Raw genomic sequence first — 15875 nt, 5'->3', positions numbered from 1 at the left:
TAATTGTGTGATTCATGCTGTGTGCCTATGATTTAACACTCAACAAGGCTTCACTGGCCTCACATTCTAAGTATGGTTTATACCTGCTGCCCGTGGTGGGTCACAAGGCCGTAAGATGTTATTTTACTGACTTCAGTCATGGTGAATTTTGCTGAGTGGATGGCACCACAGTTGGGGTGCATGTTGTAGACCAATAGAAATATGCCTTTTACACATTGCTTTTGCAAACTGCTTAATCAGGCTTCCTTACAACTGTGGCATTTGTATAGAAATGGTATGCATTTCATTCACTAAACTTTAGTTTACTCTGAAGCGCAGTTAGGTTATCATAAATACTTTGTGGTAAATTGCTAAAGCAGTTGAAACTTGATGTTCATAATGAAATATATAATTGTCTCTCCTCTTCCTACTCACAAAACTATCAAAACAGCACCGCCCCTCAGAGAGTACCGGTGGCGTCTCCTTCTGCCCACAACATCGGCAGTTCCACGGCGACAGACCGTACCAACTTCCCCAGAAATGTGACCAGCCGGAGCACTTTCAGTGCCGGCCAGCAGAGGGCGGCACGGGACCAACATACCTCCACTTATAATGGTCCCCCATCATCCCCTTCCCTCTCCTACGGGAACAGCCAAGCCCGAAGAGCCGGGGGCACTGGTATCTTCAGAAAGTTCACTTCTAAATTTGTGCGCAGGTGAGCGAATGGGGGAATGGGGATCTGAGATGTGTGATGGGGAAGATGATTAGTGTTGAATCCAATGATATGCTGATCACATCCTGGTGTTGAACAGCTTTTCATTAGTGAATTACAGTTAGGTGTTCATTTTTGTGCAGCGTGACCTTTGGACTGTTTGTTATTAGCATTTGTGTGTCCCTGTGATGGGTTTTTTGTCTGGCCATAAAGTTATTGTGCACGCAATGCGCTTGACTACAAGTACTCCCCTCTTTCAGGTTAAGTTGGTTTGAAGCAGGTCATATTTCTGTGGCTATGGTCAGTTAGCACATAGTTGAAGCAGATGGGGAAGTTACTGTGTGAGTGTACCTTGAAATACAATTTGGAATATCCTGCTATTGTTTAATGATAAATTGTACAACACCAGGAATTAAAACGGATAAATATAACGTCATAATTGGCATGCATGTTTCCCATCCAGTGCTAACGTTAATCCTAATCTGAGTCCATTGTTCATGTAACTGCTCTGCCCCGAATATCCTGAATACTATGGTAATGTCAGGCTACAATAACAGCCATTTTGTGACAACCTGTTTGGCCCAAGCAGCTCACCTCCTGAGGGACACCGGGGGAGTATTCATGTATTTTAGTTGACTGACATGCACATGAAATGTGTAACAGATTGGCTATGGTTTGTTTTGCGCACGTTTGTGTACATACCGTTTTTTTTCTTCCCCCCTCCCCTTTGTTGTAGAAATCTCACATTCAGATTCCCCAGAAGGTAGGCAAAAATAACCACACACTTGATTCTGTCAACTATTACCTTGTGTCCTATCTATCCTCTGTAAGGCTATCATTTTATGTGTCATGACCCTTTTCATGAATTTTTTTATACGTATTTTTTAACCATTTGCCATTTATACTAACACTCCCTGCTCTTGCCATCGCCTGATTCACCCTCGTCTGCTGCTCGGCTCTTCATCCCTCATTGAATGATACTCCTCCCTTCTTTCTCTCATCCCTGTTTCCTTTTTGACTCTGTTAGTGTTATCAAATGTCGTCCTGTGGGTCCTTGGCCAAGTCAATAGAAAACCCTCTGTGCTGCCCAGTCTGTGGCCGTGCTGCCCAGTCTGTGGCCGTGCTGCCCAGTCTGTGGCCGTGCTGCCCAGTCTGTGGCCGTGCTGCCCAGTGTAAAGAAAACTTAGAGCACAGATAAATGGTACCAGTCTGTTTCGCAAACATTCCACTCCTTGTACTCCGTGTCATGACAAGGAGTGGAGTCATAGCAGGGTTTCTTTCTGGATGAAAAAGGGGCTTAGGGGGTGACTGGGCGCGGCAGAATTTTTAATGGCCCCCCATCTTGGCGTTGTAGAGCTATTTTATTTTATAAGAACATATCCTCCAATTCTACATCTTCTCCCATGGAGCTGAGAAAAAGTAGCAGTTTTAAAGCTATTTTCCTGCAATTCTATGCATTTTGCCATGGCTAATGCTGTTATTTTGCACACATAATAATCTATATTACTAAATTCAATGTTTTGGGAATTTTCAATTCTCCCCAACTGTCTAGCTTTTATTTTGGGGATCGTTAGTTCTCAAAGATTATATTATTAAAAAAATATTTAAGTCCATTTATCTTTTCAAAAATGTTATCTGATTTTAGTTTACGTTTACACTTAAAGCGTTTTTCCATCCCGAAGATACATTTTGGTAACCTGAAAAAAAAATGCTTAGGTGGCCCGCCCAGCATTTCATTTAGATAATTTACTTATGAAGCTTGCATTTGGAATTTTTTGTTAATATATTATTACATAATCAAAATGTGTTGTAGCCTTAATAGACAAGTTATGTGTGTGTATATAAAAAAAAAAAAAAAAAAACTTGACTTAACTTGCTCTTAGAACTCACGACTTGGACTTGACTCAAGACTCAACCCGTTCTACTTGAGACTTGGACCTTGAGACTTGCTTGTGACTCTAATAATAGTGACTTGGTCTCAGTCCTGAACTATTTGCAGGATAGACATTTTATTTAATTATAACAATTTTAAAAATAGTTTCAATGGTATTGAAAAACCATCCTGTGGCTATTTCCAAACACCCCGGTCTGTGGTATACTGCCCAAACCTTGTGGAAGAGGGGGGAGGGGGGGGGGGAGGCAGTGAAGTGTTTGTTAGCAATGTAGCATCGCTGTCATATTTTGGGGGGGATATCTCCTGCCTTTCTTTCTCTGGTCTGATACCAGACCACGTTCCAGGCTGCACTGCAGCTTAACAACCTTATTTTCAGCAACATTCTGCAGTTTCTTTTTCATCTTCTTTTAACCATGGCTTATCCGCTAATACTTTGTCTTTTTAGATTTCCTTTTTCTATTTTGAGTCGTTAGAGACGTGTATTTCTTGGCTCTAATATGATATTCTCAGTGACCAAGATGTCCATTCAATCAGAAAATAAGTGAAGATTGAAAGTTTTGACGTTTACAAAAATGTGCATCAAGGGGTGCATGTATTTTTAAGTCTTATTGTTGTGGGTGCAGACTTAAGGATGTTGGGCACCTTGAGAAACAGAACAGGTCTGCAGAATGCTTGCAAATGCATCTGACAGATGCTGTTCCTTTGTTGTTTTTGATGCCTTGCTGTGGGAGTTTGAGGAGAGGGTTATTATATGGTGGTGATGGGACTCATTAACATAACAAAGATGTGATCTCTGACCTTTCATTCCAGTTGTATGCTAAACAAAAAACAACAGTTTCCATGGTGTGAGTCCACTTTGCGGTGGGGGGGTGACCAAAAACACATTTGAATTCGTAGAGGTACCTAGTTATTCTCTCATAGCCCCCCCAAAATGTAGTGGCGCTCACATGAAGTAAATCTATGGATATGTGGAAGGTGCAGGGGGTGCCATGGGAGTTGGTAGTGTTTGTTCTAACCTGGTAATAGTCTAATTGGAATTTTGGGAGACTAAACTTGTGCCAATTTTTTTTGCGGAGCCCGTATGAGGGAGAGGGTCGAGATGAGTCCAGCAGGTGAGGAATACAATAGTGAAAATTTGATCAATCTGTTGATTCAGTGATTTTTTTATTATTATATATATATATTATTTTTTATTTTATTTTTATTATCAAATAATCATTACATTCATTGATTACGGTGGTGTAAAGAATAGCATGATTGTGATCAAATAGCTCATTCAATTTTGACAATGCAAGCATAGATATTTTAATAACAGGAGACATGTATTCTGCAGCTTAGTGAAGCTTTTCATGTTCATGCTCATGCTGTATCTTTGGCTTCCCCCTGTGATTGAATGCATTGTTAACCAGCCTGTAAGATTCCTGTTTTGTCTGTCTCCCCATTCTGTTTCTCTCCTTGCCTTTTTATTATATTACTGTCCTTTCCTACTTTCTTTGCAAACTCAGACCCATGCTGACCACCGCTGAGAAGCTGGAAAAGGTCACTCTGGGCTCTGCAGGAGACGAGAACAAGGACTTCCTGTCTTCCACCTCTACGGTTCCCAGCACCCCGACTTCAAGCCTGACCTCCAAGGACCACAAGCCCCGCTCGCTGCGCTTCACCTGGAGCATGAAGACCACCTCCTCCATGGAGCCCAATGAGATGATGAAGGAGATCCGGAAGGTTTTGGACTCGAACAGCTGCGAGTATGAGCTACGGGAGCGCTACATGCTGCTGTGCGTGTCTGGGAATCCCGCCTGTGACGACTTTGTCCAGTGGGAGATGGAGGTTTGCAAGCTGCCCCGCCTCTCCCTCAACGGGGTTCGCTTTAAGCGCATTTCTGGCACGTCCATCGCCTTCAAGAACATCGCTTCCAAGGTTGCCAATGAGCTCAAACTTTGAGCTTGTGGAAGAGTAGTGATGATGATGATTATAAGGAGTCGGCTGGTGGAAGGAGACAGACTGGAGCACGCAGGCAGAGGCTAAACTTTGACACAGAACTGAGTTGAGAGGGTGACAAAGGAGCATGGAGAGACTTTTTTGGGGGGGGGGCAGGCAAAGAGGCTAGGGGAGTTTGCGTGTATAGACCTTTTTAGGGGATTGTTAATTTTCTTGAGGGGGTGTTCTTTTCGTTTGGGTTTTCTATCCTCTCTCCCTCTGACTTTTCTGTTGTCTTCTAAGACAGTTTTGTTTCTCTTAAACCTCGCGATCCTCTTTTTCCAAAAGGAATTCATTGATGGAAAATATGAAAGGAAATTAGTTATAAAGCAATGAACTGATTGTGGGTTTAATTATATATTTTTGTTGTTGCCCAAAATAGCACTGGACTCAGCAAGCTGTAACCCTCATGGCCCTTCTCTCTCCATTATCCTGCACCAAGGACAAACGGTCGAAACACCATGTTACTGCATCTTGCCCCTATTTTCAGCTGTCCGTTTTGAACAGATGAAGAGACCTGCAGTTTGACACTCTGAATGTACAACATGATTAGACGGATGTATCTTAGGTACAACGCATATTCACTACAATGTAAATTGGTTTTCACATCATGTTCTGATTCTGATCAGCTAATGAAGGCTGCACAAGGTTCCTGCTTCAGTGTGGTGGTTCAGAAAGCCATTTTTACATCACAGCACAATGTCTTACTTGATGGTAAAGTGGAAGTGCAGACTGGATTTACCTCTTTGCTCTGATTGCGAGCCTTCACCACCCTTTACCCCAAGCCCCTTCAATTAGTTTTTGTTTTTCTACAGGAGTAATTTATCTGATGAACTAATTAAGGGCCAATTGATAATTATTGGTGGGTTGTAATGTAATTAAGAGTTGCTGGTTGGTTTCAATGTGCTGCACTGGAATGTCTGAGTTCCCTTGCCTTTCTCTGGAGAAAATAATTATTAATATTGTTATTAAGAATAAACAAAGTTAGATGATTTATTTGCTTGTGCTCTTCAGTTGTTTAATCTGTTTTATATACAGTTGAAGTCGGAAGTTTACATACACTTACGTTGGCGTCATTAAAACTCGTTTTTCAACCACTCCACACATTTCTTGTGAACAAACTATAGCTTTGGGAAGTTGGTTAGGACATCTACTTTGTGCATGACACAAGTAATTTTTCCAACAATTGTTTACAGACAGATTATTTCACTTATAATTCACTGTATCACAATTTCAGTGGGTCACAAGTTTACATACACTAAGGTGACTGTGCCTTTTAAACAGCTTGGGAAATTCCAGAAAATGATGTTATGGCTTTAGAAGCTTCTGATAGGCTAATTGACATAATTTGAGTCAATTGGAGGTGTTCCTGTGGACGTATTTCAAGGCCTACCTTCAACCTCAGTGCCTCTTTGCTTGTCATCATGGGAAAATCAAAAGAAATCAGACGACCTCAGAAAAAAAAAATGGTAGACCTCCACAAGTCTGGTTCATCCTTGGGATCAATTTCCAAACGCCTGAAGGTACCACGTTCATTTGTTCAAACAATAGTACGCAAGTATAAACACCATGTGACCACAGCCATCATACCACTCAGGAAGGAGATGCGTTCTGTCTCCTAGAGACGAACGTACTTTGGTGAGAAAAGTGTAAATCAATCCCATAACAACAGCGAAGGACCTTGTGAAGATGCTGGAGGAAACGGGTACAAAAGTATATCCACAGTAAAACGAGTCCTATATCAACATAACCTGAAAGGCCGCTCAGCAAGGAAGAAGCCACTGCTCCAAAACCACTATTAAAAAAGCCAGACTACAGTTTGCAACTGCACATGGGGACAAAGATATTTTTTGGAGAAATGTCCTCTGGTCTGATGAAACAAGAATAGAACTGTTTGGCCATAATGACCATTATGTTTGGAGGAAAAAGGGGGATGCTTGCAAGCCGAAGAACACCATCCCAACTGTGAAGCACGGGGGTGGCAGCATCATGTTGTGGGGGTGCTTTGCTGCAGGAGGGACTGGTGCACTTCACAAAATAGATGGCTCATGAGGAAGGAAAATTTTGTGGATATATTGAAGCAACATCTCAAGACATCAGTCAGGAAGTTAAAGCTTGGTTGCAAATGAGTCTTCCAAATGGACAATGACCCCAAGCATACTTTTCATAGTTGTGGCAAAATGGCTTAAGGACAACAAAGTCAAGGTATTGGAGTGGCCATCACAAAGCCCTGACCTCAATTCTATAGAAAATGTGTGAACAGAACTGAAAAAGCATGTGCGAGCAAGGAAGCCTAGAAACCTGACTCCGTTACACCAGCTTTGTCGGGAGGAATGGGCCAAAATTCACCCAACTTATTGTAGGAAGCTTGTGGAAAGCTACTGAAATGTTTGACCCAAGTTCAACAATTTAAAGGCAATGCTACCAAATACTAATTGAGTATGTAAACTTCTGACCCACTGGGAATGTGATGGAAAAAAAAAAGGCTGAAATAAATCATTCTCTACTATTATTCCACGTTCTTAACATAGTGGTCATCCTAACTGATCTAAGACAGGGAATTTTTACTTGGATTAAATGTCAGGAATTCTGAAAAACTGAGTTTAAGTGTATTTGGTTAAGGTGTATGTAAACTTCCGACTTCAACTGTAAGTCATGGATGGGAAGGAAGGAATTCCAGCCCGCTTAATTTGCCCACACATTGCTGACGAATTAAGAAAATGCACTGAACAATTGCACTTGTTTATGAGTGAGACTAATTATTTTCACTTTATTGCAGATCTATTGCTACAGTATAGAGATCCTATTTTTGACATTTCCATCTGCAAAGTTCAGAATGTTTCACTTCATGAAATAACACCCCAGGACTGGTGAAAGCTAGCCTAATGATGGGGCTTCTTCATATTGCTTTTTCATACCTGTAAAATATTTTACAGTGCTGTTGAAAAATAAGAGGAAGAACTTTACATTGAGAAACTTATGGAGTCACTACATGTGGCTTTCTGCACTGATCTGAAAGTGCATGCTCCAAGTAAATTGAAGAAAATCACATAAGCCTGCTGATCATTTATATAGTCGTGGCCAAAAGTTGAGAATGACACAAATATTAATTTTCACAAAGTCTGCTGCCTCAGTTTGTATGATTGCAATTTGCATATACTCCAGAATGTTATGAAGAGTGATCAGATGAATTGCAATTAATTGCAAAGTCCCTCTTTGCCATGCAAATGAACTGAATCCCCAAAAAACATTTCCACTGCATTTCAGCCCTGCCACAAAAGGACCAGCTGACATGTCAGTGATTCTTTCGTTAACACAGGTGTGAGTGTTGACGAGGACAAGGCTGGAGATCACTCTGTCATGCTGATTGAGTTCGAATAACAGACTGGAAGCTTCAAAAGGAGGGTGGTGCTTGGAATCATTGTTCTTCCTCTGTCAACCATGGTTGCCTGCAAGGAAACATGTGCCGTCATCATTGCTTTGCACAAAAAGGGCTTCACAGGCAAGGATATTGCTGCCAGTAAGATTGCACCTAAATCAACCATTTATCGGATCATCAAGAACTTCAAGGAGAGCGGTTCAGTTGTTGTGAAGAAGGCTTCAGGGCGCCCAAGAAAGTCCAGCAAGCGCAAGGACTGTCTCCTAAAGTTGATTCAGCTGCGGGATCGGGGCACCACCAGTAGAGCTTGCTCAGGAATGGCAGCAGGCAGGTGTGAGTGCATCTGCACGCACAGTGAGGCGAAGACTTTTGGAGGATACCTGGTGTCAAGAAGGGCAGCAAAAAAGCCACTTCTCTCCAGGAAAAACATCAGGGACAGACTGATATTCTGCAAAAGGTACAGGGATTGGACTGCTGAGGACTGGGGTAAAGTCATTTTCTCTGAATCCCCTTTCCGATTGTTTGGGGCATCTGGGACAAAAGCTTGTCCGGAGAAGACAAGGTGAGCGCTACCATCAGTCCTGTGTCATGCCAACAGTAAAGCATCCTGAGACCATTCATGTGTTGGGTTGCTTCTCAGCCAAGGGAGTGGGCTCACTCACAATTTTGCCTAAGAACACAGCCATGAATAAAGAATGGTACCAACACATCCTCCGAGAGCAACTTCTCCCAACCATCCAGGAACAGTTTGGTGATGAACAATGGCTTTTCCAGCATGATGGAGCACCTTGCCACAAGGCAAAAGTTATAACTAAGTGTCTCGGGGAACAAATCAAATTTATTTATATAGCCCTTACATCAGCTGATATCCCAAAGTGCTGTACAGAAACCCAGCCTAAAACCCCAAACAGCAAGCAATGCAGGTGTAGAAGCACGGTGGCTAGGAAAAACTCCCTAGAAAGGCCAAAACCTAGGAAGAAACCTAGAGAGGAACCAGGCTATGAGGGGTGGCCAGTCCTCTTCTGGCTGTGCCGGGTGGAGATTATAACAGAACATGGCCAAGATGTTCAAATGTTCATAGATGACCAGCAGGGTCAAATAATAATAATCACAGTGGTTGTCGAGGGTGCAACAGGTCAGCACCTCAGGAGTAAATGTCAGTTGGCTTTTCATAGCCGATCATTCAGAGTATCTCTACCGCTCCTGCTGTCTCTAGAGAGTTGAAAACAGCAGGTCTGGGACAGGTAGCACGTCCGGTGAACAGGTCAGGGTTCCATAGCCGCAGGCAGAACAGTTGAAACTGGAGCAGCAGCAAACATTGATATTTTGGATCCATGGCCAGGAAACTCCCCAGACCTTAATCCCATTGAGAATTTGTGGTCAATCCTCAAGAGGCGGGTGGACAAACAAAAACCCACAAATTCTGAGAAATTGATTATGCAAGAATGGGCTGCCATCAGTCAGGATGTGGCCCATAAGTTAATTGACAGCATGCCAGGGCGGATTGCAGAGGTCTTGAAAAAGAAGGGTCAACACTGCAAATATTGACTCTTTGCATCAACTTCATGTAATTGTCAATAAAAGTCTTTGACACTTATCAAATGCTTGTAATTATACTTCAGTATTCCATATCCGGCCGTGATTGGGAGTACCATAGGGTGTCGCACAATTGGCCCAGCGTCGTCCGGGTCTGGCCGGGGTAGGCCGTCATTGTAAATAAGAATTTGTTGTTCACTGACTTGCCTGGTTAAAAAAAATACGCAGCCGTACACAACAAACTTTGCTCTTCCTAGTTATCCAGCTAGCTTTAGTGCCAGCTGCCTGCCTGGCTATCGCAATTTGTTGTCAGTGGGAAGTAGGGCTGTGGTGAAGCCATCAAAGTACATACCTACGTAACCCAACCTACACGGTGATATTTAAGTTAATTTGTACAGAAATAGACGAAAGCGACTTGTCTTACAACCTCAAAAAGGCAGCCAGCTAGCAGCTGAGGATTCTAGCTTGCTAGCTAGCCTGCTGCTGGCAGCTATCTCGCTAGGTGTGACTAGTAGCTAACGTTAGCTAACCTCCACATATACTAACAACATTATCTAACTAGGCTACATCTACTAAGGTATTTCTATTTGGTCAGAAAGCCACACTTTATTTTATGGAATGTAACTAGCTCGCTAGATATTTCAATTGACTGTCTTTTTGTAACTTATCAGTCACTAAGGTTAGCTATTAGCAAATATACTAGCCAGTTAACGTTAAATAGCCTGGCTGTAACAAGCTAGTTAAACCACTCTAAACTGGAGGGCCAAAAGATCTTTGTGTCCATCTCCCGCAACAATCAATCCAGAAATGGTAGAGGGGATGACTACCCTCCCCCACCTCACCACTATCCACTTCACCCACACCACGCTCCTCACTACCTCCCCGCTCGAGCGCCACACAGTGACTACTACCCATCTCGTGGTCGCCTTCCACCTCCCCCACCCCCTCCTAGGGCCTATTACGATCGTGACCTATATGAGAGGAGTGTCTGCCATGACCCATACTCTTCCTCCTACTTTGAGCAGGATCCTTATGAGCGACGGCTTCCCCCACTCCCTCAGCGGCCACTTTCTCCCCCACTTCCTGTTATTACCAGGAGCGCAGCCACCTGGCTTGCCGCCACACTCTGTTGCTCTCACCTTCCTCTGCCAGCTATGTGCGAAGTGGTGCTCTGCGAGATTTCGTTGGTGGCAGCTCTGTGCCCCCACCTTCCTCTATGCTCTGGGCTCAGGCTTTGATAATGATGATTACTTTGAGGAGAATTACTCCAATGGTTTTGGTAGAGGTTACTAAGGGCTCTTTTTGAAATGGAAGATTTACTGTATGAGTGTGTTTGCTATGAGTGCACAGAGGTTTTTTGAAGCTGGTTGTAATCGTATATTATATGGGAAATAGGGACATTCATAAATCTTACTTAGTCAAACATCACACTTAATTGATTTTGACTAGTTTTTGTTTATTTATTTTGGAAGAAACGCCAGCCATAACAGCAGTCTATGAGTAATTGTATGAGTGTTTGATTGTTAACAGATTTGTAGACTTGAGGTGGTAGGCTAGTGTCTCAATGCCTGTTAATATTATGTTTTGGAGTTAAGGATTTTCTGGTGTAGTATAGGAATTATGTTTTGTGTAGTAGGCCCTACATTGAGTGGATAGCTCTGCCTAAAAGTCCTGAAATACTACTCTCTAAGACAGTTTTATTTGTCCCCTAAAAATAATCCCTCCCTCAGGTTTTTGTCATTCACCCCAATTCAAAGGTTGGGGGTGTTGTGTGCAACCTGACTGACCGACTAACCAAACACACCGCAACAGCTGACCGAGCTCATCTCCTCTGAAGGCCTTGCCACGTTCGACCCAGCATCATAGGATAAAGCATCACCTTGGAAACAAAACCCGATACGACCAGTTCATCGACGAAATAAAAAGATAACCACCGAAAAACCGTTGCACTGCCATAGTCACACAGCTTGTATTACTATTTCACATTATGCATATATGAACTAATCACTCGCTTTCTGTTGCGTTGCAAGTCCTTTTTGTTTTTGTATAACGTGACGTGGATGTAATCCAAAATAAAATTGACATCTAGGCCTATAGACTTTCCTGATTGTATGCTTAAAATGCTGTTAATTTCAATGGAGCTATTTTGAATGACTTATTTCGAATTCATCATTACGGTTGTTGAAACGTTGGACAAATTTGACTTGTTTTTATAAGAAATACATGAAGAAATGTCTTGATCAGCCGCTTTTGTCATTTAGCAGCTTAAATAAAATCTCGACCTCACTCTGATCCCATCGATTTTTCATTTAATACATTTTTTGTTGACTATCTTTACGAACTGATTATGGAATAATGATTGCTCAAATACGTGATTGACGGTTACCAATGGTGTAATTGAAATGGTTTGTATCCTTCCACAACTAAATGACTTGAAGTCTCTACAGACAAAAAAAAGCACCCTCGCCAGTGGTCTAGTGAGTAGCTCTGAACAATGATGTCAATGGTGTTGAGGTGTTTGGATGTCAAATGTCAGTTGAAAGGTAAGGTGTCTGGTGTATACGGGATCTTTCATATAACCTACCTCCACAAACTACACCCACAAGGGGCTAAACAGACTAAACTCACTTTTGTGTAAGACCTGACATGGCTGCTCCCTTTTGTTAGACACTTCCTTTCTCCAAATAGAGAAATAGGGCCTGGCATACTGTAACCCTTAACTGCTAACGTTTTAATTTCTCTTTTACAAGTTGTGCTATGAAAACTCTCCTCCACCTGAAAAAGGTAAGTGAAAACTTGTGTAACAGCTTGGCAGGTAAAACTGAAGGTACTGAAATTGAAGGCAAGGATGCACAGGGCCTCCAGCATGGTCTTTGACAATACTGTTTTGGTATTGACTGCTTTTGATGGTGTGCAACATTTCAAGTTCTCCATGGTGCACTTCCCCAATCTAATACATTCCATGGTACCACAATGTTGCACATTTTCAGTAATTTCACTGGATGCTTGGAAGGAAATCTCTTGAGAATTTCATGCCATGGCAAAATCTGAAGTCTGAAATGTTCCATTTCTCTGTCCTTGCCTATCTGGTCTTCAATTACTTGATAAGTGAGGAAAAGGGACAATGGACAGTAATTAGGATTTGGTCCATGTTAACCCTTTTCAAGCACATGGAGGATAATAAGATTGTTTTATATTGTCCTCTTTTTCACCCCTACATGTTTCAACATCTATTCAGCCTCTTCCAGTCTACAGCATGTCACTGGGGACTGTTCCTGATGGCATATTTAAGGGTTTGTGAGTATTTAAAGAAAACGATTAGCCATTTAGCATTATTGAAGTTAATTTTAACAGCTGCCATTTTAAAGCAAAAGTTGACTTATTGCATTGTCACCTGCAATAACATTACGTCTATTGACTTCCAATGTTGGGTATGACTTGTCTTTATTAAAATCTAACTGTATTTGTCACATGTGCCGAATACAACAAATGTAGACCTTACCGTGAAATGCTTACTTACAAGCCCTTAACCAACAGTGCAGTTCAAGAAGAGTTAAGACAATATTTACCAAATAGACTAAAGTAAAAAACGTTTTTTTTTTTTTTTAAGTAACACAATAACAATAACGAGGCTATATACAGGGGGTAGAGGTTAGTTGAGGTAATTTGCACATGTAGGTAGGGGTGAAGTGACTATGCATAGATAATAAACAGCAATGTACAAAAGGGAGCGGGGGGGGGGGGGGGGGGGGTGTCAATGTATATAGTCCGGTGGCGATTGTATAAATTGTTCAGCAGTCTTATGGCTTGGAAGCTGTAGAGGAGGAGCCCTTTTGGTCCTGGACTTGGCGTTCCAGTACCGCTTGCCATTCGGTAGCAGAGAAATCATCTGCTTTAAAGTGAAAGAAGTGTCATTCATATGGTCTTACTTAGCCTGTGTGTTATTTTTTATACATAAGTAGTTGAAGAAGAGGAAGGAAGCCACTTTAGGCGAAGAAAGTAGGGTACCAATAAAATACTTTCGGACATAACGAACTTCGCTCAGATTGTACAACGTGTGTTCGTGTACCGTACCATCTAAACATAACAAGACGTGGTCATCCTTCAAGTAAGTTGTCTGTCTCTAAAGAAAGTAAACGTATGAGAAGCAAAACATGACACTATGTCAGAAATATGATAGTATTTTGCAGCCACTGAAATGGTCTGAAGTTGGTCTAATAGCTAGCAATTTCCTGTCAAATTCAGTGTTCCATCATGGCGCGAATATTGTGGTACCCCAGCCAGTTAAATGAAATGAGCCCTCTTCTGCTCAACAAAATACATTAAAAGCGTGGCCATGTAGACTTGTCTTGAAGTACTATTCCACTAGTTTCAAGTTGTAGTTATTAGTCGTACTATACACATAGTATAACGTTACATACTGTCCAACGAACTGCTTGCAGGTTTCTTCTCGACAATGCAATAAGAAATAATAACAAAGATAAGTATACGACATAAAGTAAAATGCTAAGTAGAATATAATAATATGTTTAGCATCAGTATCACACAGGAAGGCACAATTTATAGTCGGATATTTACACGTATTTTGGGGAAGGGGATTTGTGAGGAAGTGTTTTAAATTGTGCAGTATTTAGCGAGCAATCATACGAGTCTGGTAGTAGCAGTTGTGATGTGTGTGTGTGTAGCATGATTGTATAGGTGTGTGGCTAATGGTTAAACCACAATGTCCATATTTTTTTTTTTACAGCACAGTACTCCCCAGCCCTTCCATCTGGCGTTGATGTCTTCCCCCCTGCCCTCGTTTAGACTGAATACTGGGGCTCAGATGCCCCTCCTGGGCCTAGGAACATACAGGCTGCAAGGTAAGCAAATGCACCTGAGTGTTGACACTGCACTCGGGGAAGGGTATCGTGCCTTTGACACTGCTGCGGTGTACGGCAATGAAGCAGACTTGGGCCATGCCCTGTTGGACCTGATGCCCAAACACAACCTGACCAGAGCAGACATCTTTCTCATCAGTAAGCTGTCCCCAGCGGACATGGGCTCGAAGTCCAGAGAGGGCTGTGCTCGTAGCCTGGAGAGGCTGGGGCTAGGGGGATACATTGACTTGTACCTCATCCACTGGCCTGGAACTGAGGGTCTGGAACCAGAAGATGAGAGGAATGCACAGCATCGAGCCCACACCTGGACTGTCATGGAGGAGCTCCATGCCAATGGGATGCTCAGAGCAATTGGGGTCTCAAACTACTCTCCAAGGCACCTGATAGAGCTGCTGGAGACCTGCAGGGTGCGCCCTGCCGTGCTGCAGGTACATTAATGTCCTCATGATTTGTTGAAGTGGTTTTATATTTCAAATTTGACACACAGACCATAGTTTAAATCTATTCGGATTTAGCTTAGCCAAGGGCACAGCTGCTGTTTGTACCTGGCCTGGGATTTTAACTCTCATTTATTATATATTTTTTACCATTCTGCAGGTGGAGTTCCATCCTAGACTGGCACAGAAGAAGCTGAGGGTCATTTGCAGGGACTCGGGAGTCTGCTTCCAGGCGTATTCATCCCTGGGGAAAGGTGCCCTGTTGTCGGAACCAGAAGTTGTTGCTATGGCGGAGGGGCATGGCAGAACTGCCTCCCAGGTGCTCTTGAGGTGGGCCATTCAGCAGGGTGTGGCTGTGTTACCCAGGTCCGCACAGCCCAAGAGGGTGAGAGAAAATGGGCAGGTGTTTGACTTTGACCTGGATGAAGGGGGAATGGAGAGACTGTCTGACATGGACAGTGGAATAAGATTCTGCAAAAGAGATCCCACTAGTGTGGTCTAGAGGAGAGAGCCCCACAACAATATACTTGATCAGTCATAGAACAATGTGTTAAATGTAATTCTGAACTACAAACGAACCTATAATGAAATGTAACGTTTCATTTACCATATTTATGTTTAAGTCATAGTTCCTTGATTCTTGAACAAATGTTAGGCCAATCAGTTAGTTTAAATAAAGACCTATCCTAATGCATGTTAAAATGCTTAATATGAATTACTTCAACAAAGATATGCAAAAAACAATAGCCACGTTTTAATAAGCAATGTTCAAACATTTCATCTGTTACGTAACATAACAAATATTTACAAATAGTTATACAGTTGTTTTTTATGAAAAAGATAAATATAAAAATGTTAAGCCACACACATTTTCAAGTAGAATCAGTTTAAACTGATGGCAGTGGACGACTCCTACTATTGTTTATACATCAGATTGCCATATACACTCATATTTCTTCAACTGAATGCTTAACAGTATTCCGAATATTTGCATATAAGGCAGTTGAGACGGCTGCATATGGCCTGGATTGTAAATATTTACATACCGGTATGCACACTATACAATTGAAAAAATATAATG

The 15875-nt window shown here is 42.1% G+C and overlaps 2 protein-coding genes and 1 pseudogene across 14 annotated transcripts in view; all 3 read left to right on the top strand.

Moving 5' to 3' along the window:
• The window catches only part of LOC120021349 (serine/threonine-protein kinase MARK2-like), a 31159-nt gene extending 25601 nt beyond the window's left edge, over positions 1-5558 (top strand). For 9 of the 12 annotated variants that reach the window (XM_038965072.1, XM_038965061.1, XM_038965063.1 and 6 more), the window contains 4 exons: positions 431-694; positions 1428-1454; positions 3662-3697; positions 4091-5558. In XM_038965072.1, coding sequence (XP_038821000.1) covers positions 431-694; positions 1428-1454; positions 3662-3697; positions 4091-4526 — 763 coding nt within the window. In that variant the 3' untranslated portion in view covers positions 4527-5558. The remainder of the gene's footprint in view (positions 1-430; positions 695-1427; positions 1455-3661; positions 3698-4090) is intronic. The other 3 variants (XM_038965068.1, XM_038965066.1, XM_038965071.1) reach the window with 3 other exon arrangements.
• On the top strand, positions 5262-11764 carry LOC120021038 (annotated as a pseudogene).
• A 1513-nt stretch (positions 11765-13277) lies between these two features.
• Positions 13278-15550, top strand: LOC120021350 (uncharacterized oxidoreductase Mvan_2161-like). 2 transcript variants are annotated; one of them, XM_038965076.1, is made up of 3 exons: positions 13278-13585; positions 14225-14785; positions 14955-15550. In XM_038965076.1, exons 2-3 carry the CDS (start codon positions 14258-14260, stop codon positions 15294-15296), a joined length of 870 nt encoding a protein of 289 aa, XP_038821004.1. In that variant the 5' UTR covers positions 13278-13585; positions 14225-14257; the 3' UTR covers positions 15297-15550. The 2 variants fall into 2 exon arrangements, with proteins under 2 accessions (XP_038821004.1, XP_038821002.1); XM_038965074.1 differs by having other exon boundaries at positions 13278-14785.
• Positions 15551-15875: the final 325 nt, after the last annotated feature.

This window comes from Salvelinus namaycush, chromosome 26 (genome assembly GCF_016432855.1).
Source record: "Salvelinus namaycush isolate Seneca chromosome 26, SaNama_1.0, whole genome shotgun sequence".
In the NCBI taxonomy this organism is placed as follows: domain Eukaryota; kingdom Metazoa; phylum Chordata; class Actinopteri; order Salmoniformes; family Salmonidae; genus Salvelinus; species Salvelinus namaycush.
The sequence above is the reverse complement of the archived record's forward strand: the minus strand, read 5'-3'. Positions and strand labels throughout refer to the sequence as shown.

Bases quoted from the DNA above. Each gene is read 5' to 3' on its own strand.
- LOC120021350 (XM_038965074.1), top strand. From the start codon at position 14,201: ATGTCCATATTTTTTTTTTTACAGCACAGTACTCCCCAGCCCTTCCAT. The intron at 14,786-14,954 runs GTACATTAATGT...ACCATTCTGCAG, and splicing joins TGCGCCCTGCCGTGCTGCAG to GTGGAGTTCCATCCTAGACT.